At 43.2% G+C, this 22,225-nt stretch overlaps 3 protein-coding genes across 5 annotated transcripts in view; all 3 read left to right on the forward strand.

Annotated features, from left to right (window-relative positions):
* The first annotated feature begins 439 nt into the window (after positions 1-439).
* On the forward strand, positions 440-4,562 carry b3galt6 (UDP-Gal:betaGal beta 1,3-galactosyltransferase polypeptide 6). Of its 2 annotated transcripts, XM_053412577.1 has the most exons (3): positions 440-792; positions 1,003-1,117; positions 1,425-4,562. In XM_053412577.1, exon 3 carries the CDS (start codon positions 1,435-1,437, stop codon positions 2,452-2,454), a length of 1,020 nt encoding a protein of 339 aa, XP_053268552.1. In that variant the 5' UTR covers positions 440-792; positions 1,003-1,117; positions 1,425-1,434; the 3' UTR covers positions 2,455-4,562. The 2 variants fall into 2 exon arrangements, with proteins under 2 accessions (XP_053268552.1, XP_053268544.1); XM_053412569.1 differs by lacking the exon at positions 1,003-1,117.
* Positions 4,563-6,345: 1,783 nt separating this feature from the next.
* On the forward strand, positions 6,346-10,138 carry tmem167b (transmembrane protein 167B). Its single transcript, XM_053412593.1, has 3 exons — positions 6,346-6,517; positions 7,727-7,858; positions 8,609-10,138. The coding sequence occupies exons 1-3, from the start codon at positions 6,508-6,510 to the stop codon at positions 8,689-8,691; spliced, it is 225 nt and encodes a 74-aa protein (XP_053268568.1). The 5' UTR covers positions 6,346-6,507; the 3' UTR covers positions 8,692-10,138.
* Positions 10,139-10,975: 837 nt separating this feature from the next.
* The window catches only part of mapk14b (mitogen-activated protein kinase 14b), a 32,487-nt gene continuing 21,237 nt past the window's right edge, over positions 10,976-22,225 (forward strand). For both annotated transcript variants that reach the window (XM_053437082.1, XM_053437081.1), the window contains exon 1: positions 10,976-11,467. In XM_053437082.1, the coding sequence (XP_053293057.1) occupies positions 11,349-11,467 (119 nt within the window). In that variant the 5' untranslated portion in view covers positions 10,976-11,348. The remainder of the gene's footprint in view (positions 11,468-22,225) is intronic.

Raw genomic sequence — 22,225 nt, forward strand, 5'->3', positions numbered from 1 at the left:
ACCATGCTCCTGATTGGCTTATTCTGTATGTATTGCCAAATTTTTACCAATCAATATGCTTGCCTAAATTTTACCCAATCAGATGCAAGGCAGGGGCGGGTCTTTGTCCATCTCGGGTCGGGGGGTAAATGCAGAGGCCAGTGGAGTGTAATGCGCATGCTCCAAACATCAGCTGTTCACAAAGTGCGCTCCTGTGATTATTCTCCCTATTCAGATGTCCTATCTCACATGTAATATATTTATATATATAAATCTCCACAGCCATTAATATACATATACATTTTTTATAAAATTCATATGCTGTGGTATATTTTTTGTCATAGATGGGGTTCGACTTATTTAGGTTGTAAACACATTCCTCTTAATAATTACGGCAACACAAGGGAAACTAAGTGTTTGTACACATAGATGTTTATTATGGGATTTTAGCCCCTTCTCTCTTCGGGGGCTTCACTTCCGGTGTCGTCACAGCTGCTGCACAGAAGAACGGCTCTGTTCTTCGCAAGAGATGAATACTGCGCTGTGTTAGCTGGCTCAGCTAACAGGCTAACAGGCTAACACCCCCCTCGCTGCCTGTTGTTACCTGCCGGACAGACACCGCTAACCGGGCTGGTTCCACCCTCGTCTCTGGGTCAAAATGAGCAGCCTGCGTGTGCTCACATCCAGCGGACTGAGCTGTGCGCGGTGCCTCCTCCCCTGCTAGCTAGCGTTAGCTCCACGGAGCCACTGTATGTGTGTGTGGCCAGCTCTGCCTGCATCATCCCCGGGACTGGTACACTTCACTCCGCTCAGGTAACCGACACATCCTCGGAATCGATCCGTGCTCGCTGCTGTGTGGTCGGTGAATAGCTCAGAGACTGAGCCCGGCAAGCAGGTGGTGCTACAGAACCGCAGGGTTAGGGTTTTACTCTGTTAACTTGCTCTGCAGCTGCTGCCGTTCCAGGTCAAATGTGTGATCCATGAGCAGAAATGATCATCCTAAATGTCAAAAAATGAAAACAGGTCTTGACGCTGCTGCCACGAGTTCGATGCCACGACTGACACGGACAACCCTGAAGCGCATGCATGTTTGTTTACACCTGTAATTTCTGTGATCACAGCGGTTAAACAAGCTCAGGTAAATATGCAGTGCTGTGTGATTACTAACTGTAACATGGAACATTTAAATGTGTTTTATATATATTTGCTTGTTCCCTCTCAGCCTCTAGTGCCCTCCAGTGAAGAATACATTTCACTGTATTTGATATAATCAGTCATAATGCTGTTAGGGCTGTATTGAAGAAAGCATATAGCTTAGATAAATGAATACCCCAAGGATTCCGAAATGAAGAAATGATTGATGCAAAGACTATTTTAGGGTTTTTTATGAACCTTATAATTAAAATTGCAATAATGCTAACAATCTTTTGTAATTTTTGTTCCAGACACATCACGATGAATCTGTTACGTCTCGTTTGCCGCCACAAAACAGCCCTGGTCCTCGGCACTGTTTGCAGCTTTGCCATCGTTCTTGTTTTCTTGGCCAAGTGCACCTCAGAAACCTTGAAACAGGGCCACCCAGATCCTCCAGGCTTGGCCCCCCGTGCCAACGTTTTGCAGTCCCGTCCAGAGCAGCACAACCCCCTCTCTACTGCCAAAGACTTGTCAGCATTCCTCGTGGTCCTTATCACAACCGGACCCAAGTACACCGAGCGGAGGAGCATCATCCGAAGCACCTGGCTTGCCAAGCGGGACTCCGATGTTCTTGCCATGTTTGTGGTGGGAACTCAGGGCCTTTCCAATGAGGACATGCAGAACATCAACACAGAGCAAGGGCGGCACAAAGACCTGCTCTTACTGCCCGACTTACGAGATTCTTACGACAACTTGACAATCAAGCTGCTCCATATGTACTCCTGGCTGGACCAGAATGTGGAGTTCAAATTTGTGTTCAAAGCGGATGATGACACATTTGCTCGCTTGGACCTCCTCAAAGATGAGCTGAAGGCGAAAGAACCCAGCCGGCTCTACTGGGGCTTCTTCTCAGGGAGAGGCAGGGTGAAAACAGCCGGCAAGTGGCGGGAAAGCGCCTGGGAACTTTGTGACTACTACCTGCCCTATGCACTGGGCGGGGGCTACTTCCTCTCAGCCGACCTGGTCCGTTACATACATCTCAACGTAGGTTACTTGAAGACGTGGCAGAGCGAGGACGTGTCGCTGGGGGCGTGGCTGGGACCAGTGGATGTCCAGCGGACGCATGACCCACGCTTTGACACAGAGTACAAGTCGCGTGGTTGCAACAACAAATATCTGGTGACACATAAGCAGAGCCTGGAGGACATGCTGGAGAAACACCAGACTCTGCAGCGCGACGGCCGGCTCTGCAAGGAGGAAGTCAGGCTGCGACTGTCCTATGTGTATGACTGGAGTGTGCCACCCTCACAGTGCTGCCAGAGGAAGGATGGCATTCCTTAAATTTGAAACCATGGAAGTTGGCTTTTGATCTGTGTCATCCTACTCTGTGAAAGTAAGGGATAAGGTTTTTCAGCCAATTCAGGACTATTACATGGTTTTAAAGTTGTGTAATAGGTACCATACATTACATTGTAAAAACATGAATTCTGTTAGACACCTCATTTCTAGTTAAAAAAAACAACAACACTTGATTGAGTTCTTTACAGATCTCTTTTCCATCCAGGACAGAGGATCTAGATGGATATTGGTTTTATTAGTCTCCATGTTAATTCAGAACAGGTCTGAGAAATACATATATAGAAAGACTGGAGTGGTTTTTAGAGCTGGTGTTATAAGAGAAAAAGTCGTTAAATTATTCTATTTTTTGCTTCCATAAACAGAATAAAGGATTCATACAAGTGTTCAAGAAGTGAAAGAAAAATCAAATCAATCTCCACTAAAAGGGGCTTTTAAAAGCACAAATCTTTAACTTCAAATGGCTGATAAATGTTATCCCTTGACCCTGGATCAGAAGCCATCTTCCACCTTCTCTCTCTGTTGACCTTTTAAACTCATTTGGCCTTGTTACTTGGACCCATGATAATGTCGGTGATCTCCTTGGCACCATGTCGGTGGCCTACTTCTCTCACCTCTCTGTGCTTCTTCTGCTGTACCTCTCGCTAAATATCGTCCAACTCGATGTGTGGATCTTCTTACGTGTCGTAGATAGAAGTGGGAAACGCAGATGGTAGTCTTTAACCCTGCCACGATGTTCTTTTTTTGTGAAAGCAATGTTTTTGTATTTAATTTATTATTAATTTATTCCTCAGCAAACGCACCACACTGGTTTGGGTCACGACAGGAGCACAGTGGATGGAGTTTATTGTGTGTGAGTAGAATATGTATTTATAAACATGGGGGGGAATCATGTAATTCACATAACTAATGGAGAAGAAATGTTCCCATGTGAATGTTTACGGTACATGAGGTTTAAGGTGTTTGGATTTGCACAGAATGTGTTTGAGGAAATAGTCGAATGTGTTTTATTCAGCAGGCCTTCTCACTCATTATACTGGAGCCTACGTGAGGAGTCTAGGATGATATTTAAATCCATGTAGTGTCTCCTGATTCACATCACTACTTTTTCTTTATAGAGATTTCAAGTTTGTGAATGTTTATTTGTAGCACACCCCAGTTACAGGCTACGTCCATATTAAAACTTTCTCGTAAAACGGCATACCACTGGTAATCAAGTCGTGACTGTAGGACCCAATCTGGAATCAAACATTTATGACTGCATCATCACTTCCAAAAGTCTCTGCTTATGTCCGTCCAGACGAAACCCCAGAGTTTTCAAAATAAAACAGCCAGCAGCATTTCCAAAAGTCTCCATTTTAGGGCACATGTGTTTATGTTTTGTTTTCAAAAAGCATCTTCAACTTTGGTACCTTTACTGGCGCCCACACTACTTTGGAGTATTCATGTTTCTAAAATGGAGACTTTTGGAAATTATGATGTAAACACCCTGGTGGGTCTCATCAGTGACAACTCAACTACCAGCCGTGAATGCAAAGTTTTTACTAACTCCAGTATTTCCACTTGGTCATTGGATCAAGAAAAGACACTTCTTGATTTTTTTACCAATGCAGTTTTTCTTCTGTTTTCATAGTATTTCCTGCCACTAACCAACTGACAGCCGAGAAGACAATCTGCTTCCTATTGACACCTGTAAACGCGTGACAAGTGTATGTTTATGGATATGTTATACATGTTTTCAGGTGTGTTATTGTGTACAAAGATTATTTATGACCCGAGCTAAAACACTCGCCTGGACTGAGATTGTTTTTTGAAACGCTTTTTTAAAAAGGAAAATGTGTTAGTGTGGTTGTAGCTGGAGAAACCTAGCAGCTGGCACTTTGTCACTTTTTAACCAAGTAAAGGTCCATAAGTCATTACTGTAGACTTGTTTTATCTGATGTTAAGCTCTATAACCTTAACTCACTCTCTGATGTCAATAACTGAGTCTCAGAACATGTGAAATGTGTACAGCAGCTTTGAATAAAGGAGACGACGAGGTTCAGGAAATAAAGAGTCACAAGTTTCATTCCTGTGGCTGCTGTTCTGATAAATCCAATTTCAGTGTTTGCTTTTATGTACTTGGTCAGCCTCCCTGGATGTTTTATTAAACATTTTATATGTACTCTTTTTGCTTATATTCTCCCTCTATCTATCTATATATAAAACATTTTTGGAAGGAGACTACGTACCCTGTATTTTTGAGTTGTCAGTTCCATACATACTAAAATGGAACTAAATGTTTCTAGATTTAGAACAGATTTTTGGATTAAAAGAAATTAATTTACAGTATAATTTAGAATAGAAGCTCACAAGTCTATTCCTCTGAATTTGAAAGTGATGGAGGACATGAGCACAAGCACCACAGGGCTTGACCGTGGGAAGGTAGTTTAATGACAACTTATCAAACAATGACAAATAGTTTTTAATTGTATTAATAGAGGGACACAAGAAGACATGTACAAAGTGAAAGTATTAAATTATTCTAAATCTACGAGTGCACTAGGTTTTACCTGTTTTCTGCTTTAAGGCCTCCAGTTATTCTTAGTTTTAAAGAGAGGTTGCTTGGGCGGAATTTTTGATACCTTACTCGCTACTAAATAGATTTTACATTTAGCACACATCTTATTTTAGTAGAAATGCTAGTAATATGATAGCACTATCGAGTGCTGGACTAAGGATAAATAATTTCCCTAATCTACAATACAAATTTCTTGTACGGTAAATTAAAAAAACTCTGATATAGATCTGCTTAAAAAAATGGCATCAGTGTCGGCCATAGCTGCAGAGGACGATCCTCCAGATGTAACTGCACTATTTACTCTGGTTGTCATGATGAAAAAGTTTGGACGTGCTTCAAGGTTCCTCTCACACGGACGAACTCCGGCACGTTCTGTATGATCTCGTTCCTTTTCTTCTCCTTAAGCTCACACTGCAAGACAGGATCACATCGGGAACATGCTCCCTAAGTCTAGGTTGTTTGAAAATATTCATTAGATGTTATACTAGTTTTTCTAATTGTCCCACCACTCATGGTCGTGTGGGGTGAAGCTCAGTTTAATCCTCCTCCCATAATTTAATTTACATATAAACTCTTAATTCGGGCTGATATGTATGTTTTCACTATCTATGATACATAAAGCTTTAATTCCTTGACAATGTTGTTTCGAGGAAAAATCAAATGATTCTTGTAATTGCACGAGTCAGCCACAGAGAGTCGTCGTCGTGCCAAATAAGAGGGTGCAGCATTGGGTCTCCTCAGGTGGCAGTGGTTCGAGTCCCGGAATGGGCCAACATATGACATTTCCATGGGAAGTACTTTTTTGAAAGTCATAGAACTTAAATAAAGACCCGGAGTGACCACAAAATGATGCAAAAAGATCCCAAAGAGAAACAGAGCCACAACTATCCCAGCAACAAAACAGTCACAAAGCTTTTCAGAACGAGACAATACACAATAAAAGAGAGGCAGAAAACAACCACAAAGAGACACAAACACCAACAAATGAATGCAGAACATGGACATAAATACACAACAAAGACACAAGATGTCCACACATATTTGTAGAGCAATCAGCAAGAGACAAAAAACAACCACAAAGAGACACAAACGACAACAAATAACCACAGGTCGGGGGCCTTTTAACTGTCTGTGCGCAGGGGCCCATTACCTCACCCTCAGTCCATGTAAATAGTCTGAGATAAAGGTTCTTATGTCTGTAAAGCAGGAAATAATAAGTTCCTAAAAGCGTCATCAGTTTTTGACTTGAAATCACTGAATAAGGCTGCTGTAAATCATACATTCCAGTAGGTGGCAGTAATACCCCCAGGACAACAACATCACGACACGTAAAAGAAGAATGGAAGCTAGTGAAACCGGAAGTGTCAACCGAGGGGCTTCGAAGTAGCCGTCACATCGGGACTTTATATTCCATGATGAAGTTCTAGCTGAAGAGGAGAAAACAGTCGTGTAACATCGTCAGAGAGCAAACTGCGAACATGACAAATGGTAGGTGGCCTGTGTCGTGAAACCAAAGCTAAGAAGGACGTGTAAGTTCGGCTAGTTTTATGATAGAAGGCTAAAGCTAGCTTAGCTGTGGACGTGGCCCCGAGCAGCTCTGTCAGTGTGTTAGCACCGAAACGGACTCTTCTTTTATCACTAAATGTGTCACGTCGCTTCTTTATGACAGTAACAGATTCACTGATTAGGTTGGTGTCATCTCCAAACCTCCCAGTTATGGAAACATCGAGTGTCTACTAAACAACTTGCTAACTAGCATTCACCTGGTTGTCTGGCTAACAGTTACAAATCCAGGTAGAAGGCTCGATCATAACAATAAGCGACCAAGACAAGAAACACTAACTAAACTTGCTGGTACTGCGAGTAGTTCTGGCCCGAGCAGAGCCATCAACACGGTTTTCATACGTGTAGTTTAAAAGGAGAATTACACATGAAATCACTGTATTTGTTGCTGTTGAATGACTTTAATTGGTAGAAGTTAAATCAGTATAGCAAATAATCTGTCTGAACCTGAAGGGCATTCGCAAATGTTTCATTAAAACTAAATGTACTGCTGAATACGTTTGTATACCCTTGGAAAACTATAGTTGAATTTAAAAGTCAGTTTTTTTTCAGTTTATCAGTAGTATTTGTTTCTACATGGTCTCATCTCCCCAGTCTGTTTCTTGGCTGTTCTTCTTAGCCTGGCCGATATGCCTGAAAATGATATCAAGATATACATTTTCACATCAGCCAGTGTCAATACTCATCAAGATAAGTGCTCCTGAGGGACGGCTGTGGGTTTAAACTCTTTATGAGCAAAGATTGACAAACACTTACACAGCAAAACATTTAAAAGATCTGAGGGCATACGTATTATATCAATATATATAGGACTTATGTTATATCGCTATCGTTTTGATGTTGTTTATTGCTCAGCAAAGAGGCTTTTTAACATCCACACGTTTAAAAACAATCAAATACATACATGTGCAGGGGAACTACGGCAAAATGGGTGGATAATACTTCATGTGGTATTTTTCATCACTGACAGTCAGCATGTTGTGTCATTCGTGATTAATATCGACCAGTCTATGTAAACTTTTACATATTTCTACACTCTAGACGAATTTAATCAGCAAACATATTTTTGGTAAATGCTGTTTGAATAGGCTTCGCATCATGTGCTGTGTGATATTCTCGTCCCCTCTCCTGTAGTGTACTCTTTCGACGGCATCTTGGTGTTCGGGCTGCTGCTCATCTGCACCTGTGCCTACCTCAAAAAGGTGCCGCGCATCAACAGCTGGCTGCTGTCAGAGAAGAAGGGAGTGTGGGGCGTCTTCTACAAAGGTAGAAATGTCATGAATCAACAATATGCCAATTCAGCACACTCCTTCCACACAAAATATCCATAAGGTCAACACTACAAACCCCAGATTTAGGTGTTATATTATTGATATATATTTGTGGGTGTGTTATATAATTACATTAAACTTAATAATAAATAGCAATTGTAGCACCTACTAGCACCAACACTTTGATCGAATATTTGATGTATTTTGCCCACTTACACTCAATTGATTGAATAACTCATAGCCAATCAGAAATTATTTTATGTAGACTTAATTAAAGGTATGTGAGTCTATACATGTCTGGCAGTCCTTTACATCCAGTCGCCAGTGTTCTTGTAGAAAACGGTAATATCCTATGCACCCTTGAACCATTTATTCTTGAACCACTGTCATTTTTATTTCTACTTAAATTACATGTCATTGAGCTGACGCTTTTGTCCAAAGCGACTTACATTTTTAGAACACTCAGCATTTATGAGGGGCAATTTAGGGGTTCAGGAACTTGCCAAGGACACTTAGGCATGCAGATGGGAAAGAGTGGGATTCGAACCGGCAACCTTCTTGTTGCAGAAGACCCGCTCTATCCCCTAGGCCACTCTATCCCCTAGGCCACGCTCCCTAAATGTGCCTGAGTGTTGGACCAAACAACAAGAAAATGTGTCACTAAGTGAGGGACACTTGTTGTATCTCAATGATCAATCTCTGCTTATCTTGAATCATCCTCCTGATCCTCCATCTCTTTCCTCAGCTGCAGTGATCGGGACGCGGCTCCACATTGCTGTGGCGGTTTCCTGTCTGGCCATGGCTTTCTATCTTGTCTTTTTGAAATGATAGAGGCCGACCGAAGTGGAAAAGACTAGACGGTTGCAGGATGGGGACAGCTCATCTCAGTAGTCACGTGCTGATCCTCGATGCAGAACACTTTAAGGATTATGTGACTGATGAAACCCCATTGCCCTGTGGACTCATGTAGAAAGATAGCCAGTGGCGACCCCTTCTGGTGACTGGGTACATAACTCCTCCCTTAATAATGTATGTGCATTAGAGACATGAAGGGAATCTACTCCACAGTTATTATAAAGAAGAGAGCCCGTTTGGTCACATGGTATCATTCTGTTGTGGGGTAACACTGTTTCTTGTCTTCATACACACCCTGTAATTATTTATACTGAAGGATGCAGTGTATGCATTGTGCGGTATACTTGTGCATACCCTACAATAAGCTTGGCCTGTATATATTTGAATGAAACATGACCAATGATCAGAGGTTTGCCATACACAGTATAGTGATCAAACTGAAAGTGGGCGTTTCCGCTCCGACCTGTGTTTTAGTCTGTATCACTTCTTCTGTCGAGTGTGGAGGGGAAGATAAACAAAGATAATATATAAAGATGTTCTTGTATACACTATATTTCCCTGTTATAAGATCTCTTAACCTTTCTCAACAGTGCTATTTGGCGTGTCTAAACTTTTCTAGGTTTGATATACACAGAACGCTGTATTTACTTTGACAGCTTATACTAGATAGGTCTTGAATGTCATAAATAAAGTCACATAGGAGTCAGAGTTCTGTCACAGAGAGAAGAGTAGTGTCTGTAAAAGAGGCTTTCCCACCATTTTTAAAATTGGTTAGCTGAATCAGACTCGCCTGAAGATTGAAATGCAATGCCAAACAGGGAAGGTGCTTCTCATTCCATCTATAACTGTTACTATGAATTAAATTCTGCTACATTATTTTTATTACTAATGATATTTTGATTTGGAGAGGGGGGGTGCAATGCAATTTTGAGTAAAACCTTGATCAGACAATTACTGTGTTTGTTTTCTTTATAAAACAAATAGGTTTATGTTTTAAGTGACACCCAAATGTCCATTTGGAGTTTTTCATCTTTATTGATTAACAACCTTGAATCACATTGGGTGGGATTTTTTTAGTTTGGTACCAATCAACAAAAGATGCACTAACAGAATAATATCCGTTCAATCAAATGAAGTTCAAATCTGAAGTATTTGCCTCAAGTCAATTGTATATGTGAGTTGATCTTTATCATCTCTGAACATTGAATTATGCAATTTTACCCCCATTCTTTGCAAATCTCCTCCAGCTGAGGGAGCAGCAGTTTTCTGGTTTGCCACAAACTAACTAAATCAAGGTCATGACTCAGATTTGTGGTCTTTCCTGGAGTATTTGTTAAGTCCAAATCTGAGTATCTTTGACTTTTTGTTTGGCATGTTTTGTCTTGCAACAAAATAAACCATCTTTCATCGTGTCATCATAGCTTTTCCTCCGAGATGTCTCTGTATCCTGCTGCGCTCGGGAAAAAATCTGGTATAATTAGTGAACTAATATTTATGAATGTGTGCCATATGGTGCTGAGCCAAATAAAAATGTGGCTCTAGTCGCTCTAAATGTGGTTTCATAAGGACCTCGATTATACTGAAGGGATTTCCATTCAACTGAACAATATATGGCATTGGCCCCAAGTAGGGACTGATAAGATCCTTTATTGATTCCCATGGGGGAAATCCGGGTATTACAGCAGCCCCAGTCCAACCCGGTACAGAAGGGAATATAATAGAATAAAAAAAGAATAAATAGAAAATTACAGCAGTGCACAAAAATGCAGGGAGTACCACATCCCCTGGTGATGGGCTTAAACAAGTGTGATGATGATGATGGTGATAGTAGCACTGAATCGGGTATGGTAGTATACATAGATACTTTAAACGGTAGTGTGAAATGTTGTGATGTGATATCATACAGCAGGTGAGTGCCGTGTCAAATATGATATTGTTAGACTTGACATGGAAAAAGTATTTCACGTTTATCAGGGTGAACCGTTATGTGTTGTTTAGTAGTTTACTCCAAGTATTATTGTGTGTGTTTATTATTGTGTAGTAATAGTGGATTCACTGGTGTGTGTGCATGTGTGTGTGTGTGTGTGTGTGTGTGTGCTGATGTGAAGGTAAGACATACCCAGTCATTGACAAAGGGTGATTCCCACTTTAGGGACGGGGTGGGACCGGGTGGGACATCCCCCGGTTTCCCAACAACGACTCAACTCTCGCGAGATAACAACCATAACCCCCCCCCCCCCCCCCCCCCGCCAGGAGCGCGCATTGGCGTGCACGCTCACGTTTACGCACGCCCAGAGCAGCAGAAAGAGAACAGAACAGAGAAGAGAGAAAAATCCAGCGAGTGCTCGTCTCCCACGGACTCTCTGAGCTTCCTGGACCCAGAGCAGAGGAAGTTGTCCCCCGGAGTGACGTGCACCGAGAGCGGCGGAACGGTGTCTCTTGCACCCGGAGTTTGCACGACTGCAGGCGGAGGAAGTTTTTTTTGAAGGGGGGGGCACCGTGTTTTTGAGTTGCGGAGGAAGAGAGGAGCACAGCAGCACGAGAGGAGGACGGGGAGGAGAGGAGGAGAGAGGGCAGAAGTTTCCGCTGGTGTTTGTCGTGAGCTGCGGGGCTCCGTCTTATCCACAGGAATGTCGCAGAAGGACCGACCCGCCTTCTACCTCCAGGAGCTCAACAAAACCGTGTGGGACGTCCCGGTGCGGTACCAGAACCTGTCCCCGGTGGGCTCCGGCGCGTACGGATCCGTGTGGTGAGCAGTTGTTTTTGCACACACACAAACACAAGGGGAGAGAGAGAGAGAGAAAGAGAGAGAGAGAGCTCCATTGCACAAGAGGAGGCCCGTCACAGCTGCCTTCTGCCCGGGCTGCTGGTCGCCTGGTGCCGGACGCAGAAGGGAGCCCGGTCGTGGGGGGGGGGGGGGGGGGGGGGGGGGGGGGGGGGGGGAATAACAACATTACCTTTTTTGTTTACATCCTCACGCTGTTCAGGAATCGTGGCCACCTCGCACGCGCTTCTGGGGATGGCTCGTGTGGCGCACACTATTCCTATTGTTTGTGTGCACATTACACACCTGCACGCACCGCTATGGTTTGCAGCTCCAGAAGTTTAACCGAACACCCACATGTGTTGCACCCCTCTGCTTTAAATCAGAGCCGTGTGAGAGCATCTAGCTGCTGGGTGGCATGTCCGCATCATGGTGCCCCCCCCCCCCCCCCCCCCCCCGTCCTGAGATACGATCTGTGCTCCCGATACAGGAAAACAACACTGAGCCCCGCAGCATTGTGGGCCCTGCCCGCTCCACGCACAACAACCCCGGCCCTTCTGTTTTAGGCACACCCCGCACACATCGGATGCATTATGCATTTTCTAGTTGGGTGCAGCCTGCAGAGTACCAGAAGGTCACGTGGTTTGTCAGAAAGCACCCCTCCCTCCCTCTCTCGTGCACACTAAGAGCTTTTTTTCTATTCAGGAGACCCAGTCCTGCCACGGTGGGTGACGATGACTCTAGAATGATGTCACCCTCTTTCTGTCTCCGGTTGCGGTGCGCCCATGACTCACAGTCCCGAGGTTAGGTAGTGGCCTCAGCTGTGACGCCGTTTTAGTCATGACACAGTCATGGATGACATGGTGCCACAGTTATAACTCCACTCTTCTTATGGACCCCACTTCCAACCCTCCAGCTGCTGTGTGTGCAAGTGTGTGTGTGTGTGTGTGTTTTCTTCTACTTCTTCCTCTGTAGTTGTGTGAATTAAAGGTTCAGTCTGTAGAATTTAATTGTTAAGTTGCATGTTGCAGCTGAATACCAGCTCACCCTCCCCTTCCAAACATGATATACAGCCTTCAGTTTTCATGCAAACTCAAAATGTGATTAGTTGGTCCATTTTGGTCTATTGTAAAAACATGTCGGCCTCCGCAGAGAGGACTCGCTCCCGATGTAAATATAAAGTACTTAAATAGAAAAGAATACACTGGTGCATAGATGATGACATATTGACATGGTTGCCTACCTCTGTTAATAAATCATGGAAAACCATCTAGGTGGTTTATTTGTTGAGTATTGTTATTGATGCTGCAACTCATTTTTATGTGTGTGTTATTTTTGTTCTAAATAATAGTGTTGTATGCCTGTTTCGGGCCCGGAACATAATAAATATTCCTCACACATAGATAAAAACCAACCAATCAATCAATCAAGGCAAGGCAGTTTTTTATACAAATCATTTTTTATATGCAGCGACAACATTTAATGAAAACAATTTAAGATTCGAAAGCACAGTTTAAAACAGAATAAAAGTGGTAAAGATGAACAGGCACAAGGACTAAAAAGGATAAATCTGTATGAACATTGAGAAGTAAATTGAAAGAGTAATATTTTTTAAGGTGGACGCAAATCTTTTATTTAATTTGTGTTCTTTAAATCTTCATTTAGTCAGACCGAGTAGCATCTATACCGATTTTTACACCTCTGGAGAAATCTCACAAGTTCTACATACCAAGATTATTCATATGCATCCTTTAGTAGAAATTATGCATTTCATTCTCAAGCCGCATGCAAAAAGAGCAGCTATTAGGAAGTTCAATAATTCGTCTGGCTTTATGAACGTTATATCTGACAGGCACTGGGCAATAAAACAATCAAAATAACTTTTGCAATAAACACATTAGGAATAGTAATATAGCAAAAGTCCAATATATATCAATATAATACTTTTGCATTGTGTAAGCACAGTAAGGAAGTACAAGACAGAATTGACCCACCTCAGATGTTGAAAAATGCTTTGTTGTGATTGTCAGTTTAAACCACATCCTTATCTTAGGAGCAAAAATCAGTCTTTTGAACTTATAAGTATAAATTTGACATTTATTCTGATAAATATCAAATATCTTTATATGACTGAGGAGTTGTCCACTACCCATAGGGTCGATGGTTTGATCCCAGTAGCCCCCATTCCGCTTGTTGAAGTGCCCTTTGGCAAGATACAGTGACAAAGTGTGTGAGTGGTGTCTGATAGAGCGCTGCACATAGATGCACTGGGTGAATGGGTGAACTATGCTGTTAAGACACTATGAGTGGCCATAAAGACTAGAAAAGTGCTATATAAATACAGACCAATTATCTCTGTATAATCTTTTGCTGTATCAGGACTGTATCTGGTCTTGATACACAGAGTTTGCACAGAAAAGCTCCGTTACATCATTCTGAGCTTCTCTGTTTCAGCTTTCCTGTGAGGAAATCCTTCAGTGTGTCCCTCTGTATTCAATGATGTCCTCCACCCAGGAGCTGTCCACTTATCTCACTGGAGATGTGATCAAAAACCTTTTTGAATTTTACAGTGACAATAAAACTTGCAAGCAAAGTGGTTCAAACAGCAGGAAGCCATTAAATGCCCTTCAGTGGGTGCAGAATCTGTATGGTATAAATAACCGTGCGTGCAGCACCTTCTCCGGCGTGTTACAGATGTCGGCCTGCAGGGCACCTGCTCGCAGTCGCTCAGCCCGCCCAGTCTTTGTTGTTGCTGCCACGATGCTGTTTGGCTTCTCAGCTTGAAGTCATGCCAGTGTTTAAGAACGGTGAGCATGTTGTATGTAGGGGTTTGTGTATATGACACGTTCAGATGCAAGACCTCTTAGAAAAATACACAACAGCTTCCTCCTTATTTCCGAGATTAGCTCTGCTTATTGTAAATGCCAGATGCCAGATCCTGGGTTAGTGTGTGGATAGAAGGCGGTCTGAAGGAATGCTGCTGGTGGGGATTACTGTATGGATTGTGGGCTGCCGAGTGCCTCGTGTTTTATGTTTAGGTGATTTAACTAAGCAATCACAAGCATGGAACACGTGCAGGCCCACAGGACATGTACGTATGTTCAATTAATAGTTAATATAGGAACATTGTAGAGCCAACCAATATGGCTAGAAATGTTATCTACATATTTAAGGCTTTGTTGAAATCAGGACACACAGACCAGTAAAAACTGTTTTTAATTTACATTATTATCACTGATCTTTTCAAAAACCTTCTTATTTGAGATGAGATAGAATGACAAAGTAAATTTACTGTGAAAACAATCCCTGCGTGACAGTACAACAACATTATTTTATTTATTGGCAACACAGAAACCATCAAAAGCATTTCCAGGCAATCAGAGCTCTGAACTCATAATGATTCCCTGCTTTCTCTCTCTGAGACATTCGTATAATTACTCTCTGGGTGTTCCCTCACGCTCAAGACACAATAGCATATGAAATTGTTATTGATTTGTTGGAGCAATAGTTTTCGGCAGATGTGGAACACAAACAGCTCTTTGTGCTCGGCTGCAGCTGAAGGCACCGCGTTGACAACATGTGCCGTGCTCCAATGCTCCCAATGCTTACATTTTCTCATTTAAGCATGTCTCATTTCTCAATTATTTTCAGCTTGTCTTGCACATGTTTATTTTGCAGCTTTCACGGGTGTGTTTGGTTGTCAGTTTGCTCGAAGCAGCACAAGCCTTTCCTCACCAGTCGTTCTCAGCTCGGAAGCTTTTTTTTTTTGGGACTCATGCCTGCATGTCCTGTTGCCTTCTTAATGCGATGTATTCATTTAGAGAGCATATGTAGCTTTGCATATTTTGCTAATTCGGAATGGATTGTGTAACGAGGCTAATCTGGTGTGAAGGTGCAATATAGCGGCTGGCTCAGCCTGACGCGCCCGGTATTAACCTCTGAGAAATGAGCACTGACATGTCAGCTCTCCAAACAAACCAGAGGCTTAAGTTTGAAACCAGCAATTTGACGTGACTTGAGCCGCAGCGTTCAGTCATGTGAGGTGCAGGACTGAACGTCCATGTGAGATCGACGTCTGACTGTAGAGTAAAACCATTAATTTTGGTTTAAAGGGATGGATCAGGCCCGTGAGCCTCAGAATGTCCCGGCACGCAGTCATCTTGGTACTTGGTGACCTTTTCAGCTGCTTTTACAGGACCCAGCTGGTGGTGACTCTTCTCATAGAACCCTGCTTTTTGACAGAAAGGTCTGAGAGATGAAGGAGGGAGGAGGAGTTTATCTTAATCAGCATCTCTGTTAGCACAGCACATCAGAACATTTTTGTGTTTATATGACCCTGTATTAAGTTAATTACAGCTGAAAAATGGAAGTACTGAGATTATTGCTTCTGGCATCTAAACACGTTAACCAGGTTATCTTACTGGGGTTATAATCATGATAAGCAGAACAGTGTTATGAAATCACTATGGCAGCCAGATGCACATTGAAACATTATTGTGCGAGTGGCACAGATGATCCTCTCAGAGGTATTACTGTGCCTGAGGTCATTGAGTCCATAACAGAACATTTACTGTTGATGATTTAATGTCACCGAGCGCATCATGATGATGTGTCCTCAGCTGCAGGAAAGTGAGATGACAACAGGGAACATCACTAACTATATTTGCATGGGCACCAATATTCTAATAGTAACCCGATGAATACAATAGTCTGAATAAGACACTGCCACATAAACAGCATTTTCTGATGAACTTGAATAAGATCAATAATTGCCTCTCGTTACATCAGTGGTTCTCAATCTTTTTCTGTCATGCCCCACTTTGGGTTTAGAATATTTTTCATGCCCCACCCTCTCCCCAGCTCCAACAAAATGGGCCTTTTTGTGACCTTTGTTGCTTTTTGTCAAAGAATAGTGCCATAACTTTGCTTAAATTCAACTTAATTGAAGTACTTTTGGTGATATGTATCATTAATTTCCTCTATCAGTCTGTACTTTTTCAATAATAGAGAAAACATTTAGTCATTGATAATCATTTTGTTACAAAGATGATAAAGCTCAACCAAAAAGAACACATGTATGTGACTGTGGTGTAATGTTTCTAAGAGTCTTCTTAATTTGTTGGTTCTCATAGAGTTTTCAGACATAAAATTCACACTGGTCTCTCCTCATGTCCTACCACATTGACTGTGAACCCAAGAGCAAGACAGGCTTCATCGTACTTTCTTTTCAACTTGGTTTTTGAACACTGTGTCTTGTTTGTTCCTGACCGGCTGCTTCATGTGAACGAGCTCTGATCTCACTATGTGTGTCTCTTAGCCAGTGAGCGGGGGGGGGGCTGAGAGTGTGCGCTGTACAGGGCTGAAAAGCCGCTGTGCAGTCGCCAACCCCTTGCTACGGTGAAAGAGCGATTTGTTTACTGCTCGGCCGTTAAAGATATGTGGGCGTTAATACATTGGTTCGGCTATAATATTAGTTCCGCCTCACATTTCCCCCTCCCGTTCGCGCGCCCTACCTGTTTGCCACACAGTTTGAGAATCACTGCGTTACATGTAGATTGTTTTGATTTTAGTGTAATTGTGAAGACATGTTTACGTCACATTACAACCTCCTGTTGGAGATGTCACAACATTATGTTACATCAATATACGGTCCGTTCCTCACTGCTTGACGACTCGTGCTCTGTGCACAGAATGACCTGTCACCATGGAGAGGTCACATTTCTGGGGTGAGGGATTAATCATAGTAATGCTAGAATATGGGAAATGGATATAATTAAGTGTTTGGATTGGCAAAAACATGGCTAAAAGGAGGTGTGTGGACATAATGATGTCATGACTCCTAACCGGACGATGCTCTGTAACATGTAAACATGAATAAAATGGAACAATCTATGTGCAACTCTTGTAAACACCATAACTCAAATAATGTGATATATAAACAGTCAGAATATCGATGTCCACTTAAACATGTAGTCAGTGTTTATCTCACTATTAATCATTTATGATTTTAGTTTGCACACAGATGTACGTATTCTCCACATAGACTTGAGTGGAAAATATATAATTTCCCTCGACACCCGACATTTAACGGAGCAAACAGCGGAGAAGTTCTTCAACATGGATGACATTAAATGAATAATTGAAGTGGAGAAGTACAGTGAGTTGTATGATCCTCGGAACATGTTGTATAAAGACAATACTAAAATAGACAAACGTTGGGATGCAGTTGATTTAATGTTGGAGCAACAAATGAGTATATGCTTTTATACTACTGGATCAACGGGTGATATTATTAGCGCTGCCCGGCGCTTCAGCGTCCGGTATGAATGGTTTTGATGGCGTTTTAATCAAACTTTGACATCACGCCACGGTCACGCGGTGTGTCGAAAAATCTATCTTTAAATCAGTTTTTCATCTCCATCTTGTTGTGATGACACTCATTTCAATTTAAAGTTTATCTGATGAAAGCCCTGGGACAAGTACTTCAAAGTAAAAATGTAGAATGTGGCCAAAATGGCCACTAAATGGAAAATGGCGGGCTTCCTGTAGCGTCTTTCATAATGCCCCTTGCGACTTTTTTTTATAACTGGTCCCGATACACCTTCATTCTGATTTTGGTGAAGATCGGTCAAGGGGAAACCTAGGGGCTGGTCCTAGGGGGCGCTGTTGAGCCATTTTTCAGAATACGTACATTTTCACCACTTTCTACATTTCTGCAAAGTTTGGTAAGAAGTTCAACATGTTAAATCCCTCAAAAAGCCAATTCAGTTTAATCACAATAATAATAATAAGAAGAATAATCCTCACAATTTCAATAGAGCCTCCCACCATTCGGTGCTCGGGCCCTAATAAATAAATAAATAATTCAGTCGTCCACTTTCGGACGGAAGCAGCATGTGAAGCATGAGAAGAATTTTCGAATTCTCTTTCTAATTCTTTTCAGCAGCTTTCTCTTTCCACCCGAGGAAGCTTTGGCTGCAGCGGTGACGTCTGAGGCCTCGTCAGAACTCAAGACAACTTCCTCTCTGGTGTCATCATCTCCGATGGGCGACCTGACTGAGGTATCTCTGGGGTTGATCATCAGGTCAGACCCTTTGGAGAGTTCCTCACTGGTGTCATCATCTCTGATGGCCGACCAGACCGAGTTATCTCTGGGGTTGATCTGCAGGTCAGACCCTTTGGAGACTTCCTCCCTGGTGACATCATCTCTGATGGCCGACCAGGCTGAGGTATCTCTGGGGTTGATCTGCAGGTCAGACCCTTTGGAGAGTTCCTCATTGGTGACATCATCTCTGATGGCCAACCAGACCGAGGTAGCGCTGGAGTGGATCTGCAGGTCAGACCCTTTGGAGAGTTCCTCACTGGTGTCCTCATCTCTGATGGGCGACCAGACCCAGGTAGCGCTGGAGTGGATCTGCAGGTCAGACCCTTTGGAGACTTCCTCACTGGTGTCATCATCTCTGATGGCCGACCAGACCGAGTTATCTCTGGGGTTGATCTGCAGGTCAGACCCTTTGGAGACTTCCCCACTGGTGTCCTCATCTCTGATGGGCGACCAGACCCAGGTAGCGCTGGAGTGGATCTGCAGGTCAGACCCTTTGGAGACTTCCTCACTGGTGTCATCATCTCTGATGGCCAACCAGACCGAGGTATCTCTGGGGTTGGTCTTCAGGTCAGACCCTTTGGAGACTTCCTCCCTGGTGTCATCATCTCCGAAGGTCAACCAGACCGAGGTATCACTGGGGTTGCTCTTCAGGTCCGACCCTTTGGAGAGTTCCTCACTGGTGTCATTGAAGGTGGGCGAGCAGGTGGTGTGGGACACTATTGTCGTGTCAGAACACCAGGACAGTTCACTGGTGGCACTTGGGGAGTCTAGAGCCTCCACAGAATCCGAAGAGTCTTGGTTCATGGAGCCAGAGTAGCCGCTGTCTGAGGTTGAACAGTGGGAGCTGTCCTCAGTGGGGCAGACCCTCATTGCTTCTTGGCAGGTGGTCCGACTGGATGAAGGAAGACAATCATTAGTAAATCAGTCACTGTCAACTAATTCAAACCATCGTTCCATCCAAACTGATGTGTTTAGTTCCAGTGTGAAAGGACATGTGGGCACTTACTAGACTCTGCTGTGGAAGTCCTCCCTCAGGTGGCTCATGGAGATGAAGGGCAGCTTCAGAGCTTGACGAGGAGGGATCCTCTCATCCCCGTTGAGATGCAGCAGCTCCTCCAGCAGAGATACAAAGGCCATGCGGTCTTCCATCTCAGCCACCCCCAATTTTGGATGGATCTGGATTTGAAAACAGGTTTCAGGTCAGATGATCCAGCTCTCGATTGACAGATAAATAACTGGTGCAGATCCAGTCTTTACTTGTTCAACACTTGAGTGAGTACTCACATGAATCAGGCCGTTGAGAGAGCTCAGCTGCCGGATGAAGCTCTCCTTGTCCTCTGTTTGCACGCAATTAACAGCATTGTATTCGTCTGCAGTCTGAAGGAACAAAAATAAATAAAGATGAGAACAAGGAAGTATGATTTAAACATGCTCCATTAAAATTCTCAAACATACAAGAACATGTTTACTCTACCATCAGTCTCCACGATGGACTGTTTTCACCCTCCTCTTCGATGAAGAACCGCTCGCTGTACCAGCCAGCATCGAGCAGGTGGTGCTGCGGCAGGCCCAGCACTGTCACCATGTCCTTCATCTGCAGACAGAATACACATCGTGAGAATCACATCCACTTGCATTCTCTATGAATATGAATAAAAAATCCAATTGGTCATGTGATAAATACCATTTGATATTCGCACTTAAAGGTGAACGGGTTTCGACCCAGGTACAGGAACGCCAGTACGCACCCGACCCCCCACACATCGACGGCCTCGCAGAATGGAAGACCCAGAGAGATCTCTGGAGCCCTGAGAAGGAAAGACATGAGCCACAGATGAAAAATCTGTTGGAACATTTCAGAGCAGAGAAAATAATGTTGCTTAACAGATGCTGTGCAGGATGAACTCACCTGTACCCACACGGCTGGATCTTCATCCCCCGCCGGACTTTGGACGCCATCATGGCTAAGCCAAAGTCAATTAACTTCACACTGAGTGGCTTATCCTTTATGTTCACGAACATAACATTGTCTGGTTTTATGTCCGTGTGCAGGACCCTGAGACCCTTCAGGGCATCTAAGGCCACAAAGAGCTGCAGGGACACAAAGAATACACAGCATTTAGAATTATTTCTTCCATGTGCTATTGTTGGGTGTTAGGTTTAGGTTTCGGGGATCTCTCTAACAGAAGAGTGCTGGTTTCATGATGCATTGATCGCTGCTACATACCTGCTTGGCAACTGGGCGGATCTCATGAAGAGGAAGGTGCTCCCACTCTCGCTGCCTTAGCAGGTCATAGAGACTTATATCCAGCCGCTCAAACACCAAACAGGTCTGGTCCAGATGCTGGAATACTTCATGGAACTTGACCATGTTGTTGAGATCAGCATCCAGGTCACTGATGACTTTCAGCATGTTTACCTGAAGAGAGAAGAGGAGACGTGATAAGACAACACTATCAACAGTTTGTGAGCAGCGACATGCTCTGATGGAGCAGACAACACCTGAGCACCGGAATATAAACAAAGACTTCCGTCTCCTGCCTCATGCTCAGCGTCCCGGGCGGACCCGGTGTCCTTCATGATTTTCAAAGCCACCATCTCTCTGGTCCTAAGGTTCATGGACGAGACGATTGTTCCGAAGCCGCCTTCCCCTAGAAAGTCCAGGACCGAATAGGAAGAACAGCTGCTGTGGATCGTGAGGCAGTCCTGAGCGTCGGGTGCTGTCAGTGAAACTGTGGAGAGAGATGGTGGAGACAGAATATGTGACGTGGGTGTCTTCAGTGTGATAGATTCATTCAGACAACACAATATGAAATAACGCACAACAGGAGTCACATGTCTTTGCATTTCTCTAGTTGTCATTTGAAGACCATGTGAAGACTAAAAATTTTAGACCGACATTGCGTTGATTTCCTGATGACTTAAGTTATTTATGTTTTCAGTAAACAGATCAGACAAGATAATGTTGATGCTGTAGATAAAACAGCTAAAACCTCATTGGCCTCAGGTCACAAACAATGAGTTGATCTTTCTTGGGCATGAAGTCAGTGCAGAAAGTGACACACAAGCTGCTGTTGTACAAAAGATTCTTCTGCTAGCATGGCTGCTCTGTTTTCAGAGTCTTACCTGAGGCAGTAGAAGAGTCTTCTAGTGTTCTCCTCGATGACATGATGTCCTGTATTTGCAGGTCAGTACAGAGTAGCGGAGAATCCATTTGTAATCCAGAGACTTCTTGCTTGTGGGTATCACTCCAACCACCAAAGGTGAACGGAGTCCTTTCCATCAAAACTATCCTTTCCATTAAAATATCTGCCTCTCAAAGGACCTAACAACATGATGTCCTTTAACATCAAAGGACCTCACAACATGTGATAAAAGGTTTTTATTTTTGTAATTCAAATTCGAATTAACTTTATTGATCCCCGGTGGACAAAACAAACATATACATCATTTAAAAACATAAAACAGCAACTTGTTTGAAATGTTTCAAATAATAACATTGTAACAGTGTGTGAACGTGTTGTGTGGTTGTCACAGATTATTTGGAACATGACGTTGCTGTGTGTGTGTGTGTGCGCGCGCGCGCTATGATGAGTTAGTGCCAGTCATGAGAAAAACAACTCATGCATTATTTCATT

Source organism: Pleuronectes platessa, chromosome 2, assembly GCF_947347685.1.
Source record: "Pleuronectes platessa chromosome 2, fPlePla1.1, whole genome shotgun sequence".
Taxonomy (NCBI): domain Eukaryota; kingdom Metazoa; phylum Chordata; class Actinopteri; order Pleuronectiformes; family Pleuronectidae; genus Pleuronectes; species Pleuronectes platessa.

What these genes read in the sequence shown, in the direction of transcription:
- tmem167b (XM_053412593.1), top strand. An exon ending in GTGGGGCGTCTTCTACAAAG is followed by an intron (nt 7,859 to 8,608) that starts GTAGAAATGTCA and finishes CTCTTTCCTCAG; the next exon opens with CTGCAGTGATCGGGACGCGG.
- b3galt6 (XM_053412569.1), top strand. Translation starts at nt 731, where the DNA reads ATGTGTGTGTGGCCAGCTCTGCCTGCATCATCCCCGGGACTGGTACAC. An exon ending in GTACACTTCACTCCGCTCAG is followed by an intron (nt 793 to 1,424) that starts GTAACCGACACA and finishes TTTTTGTTCCAG; the next exon opens with ACACATCACGATGAATCTGT.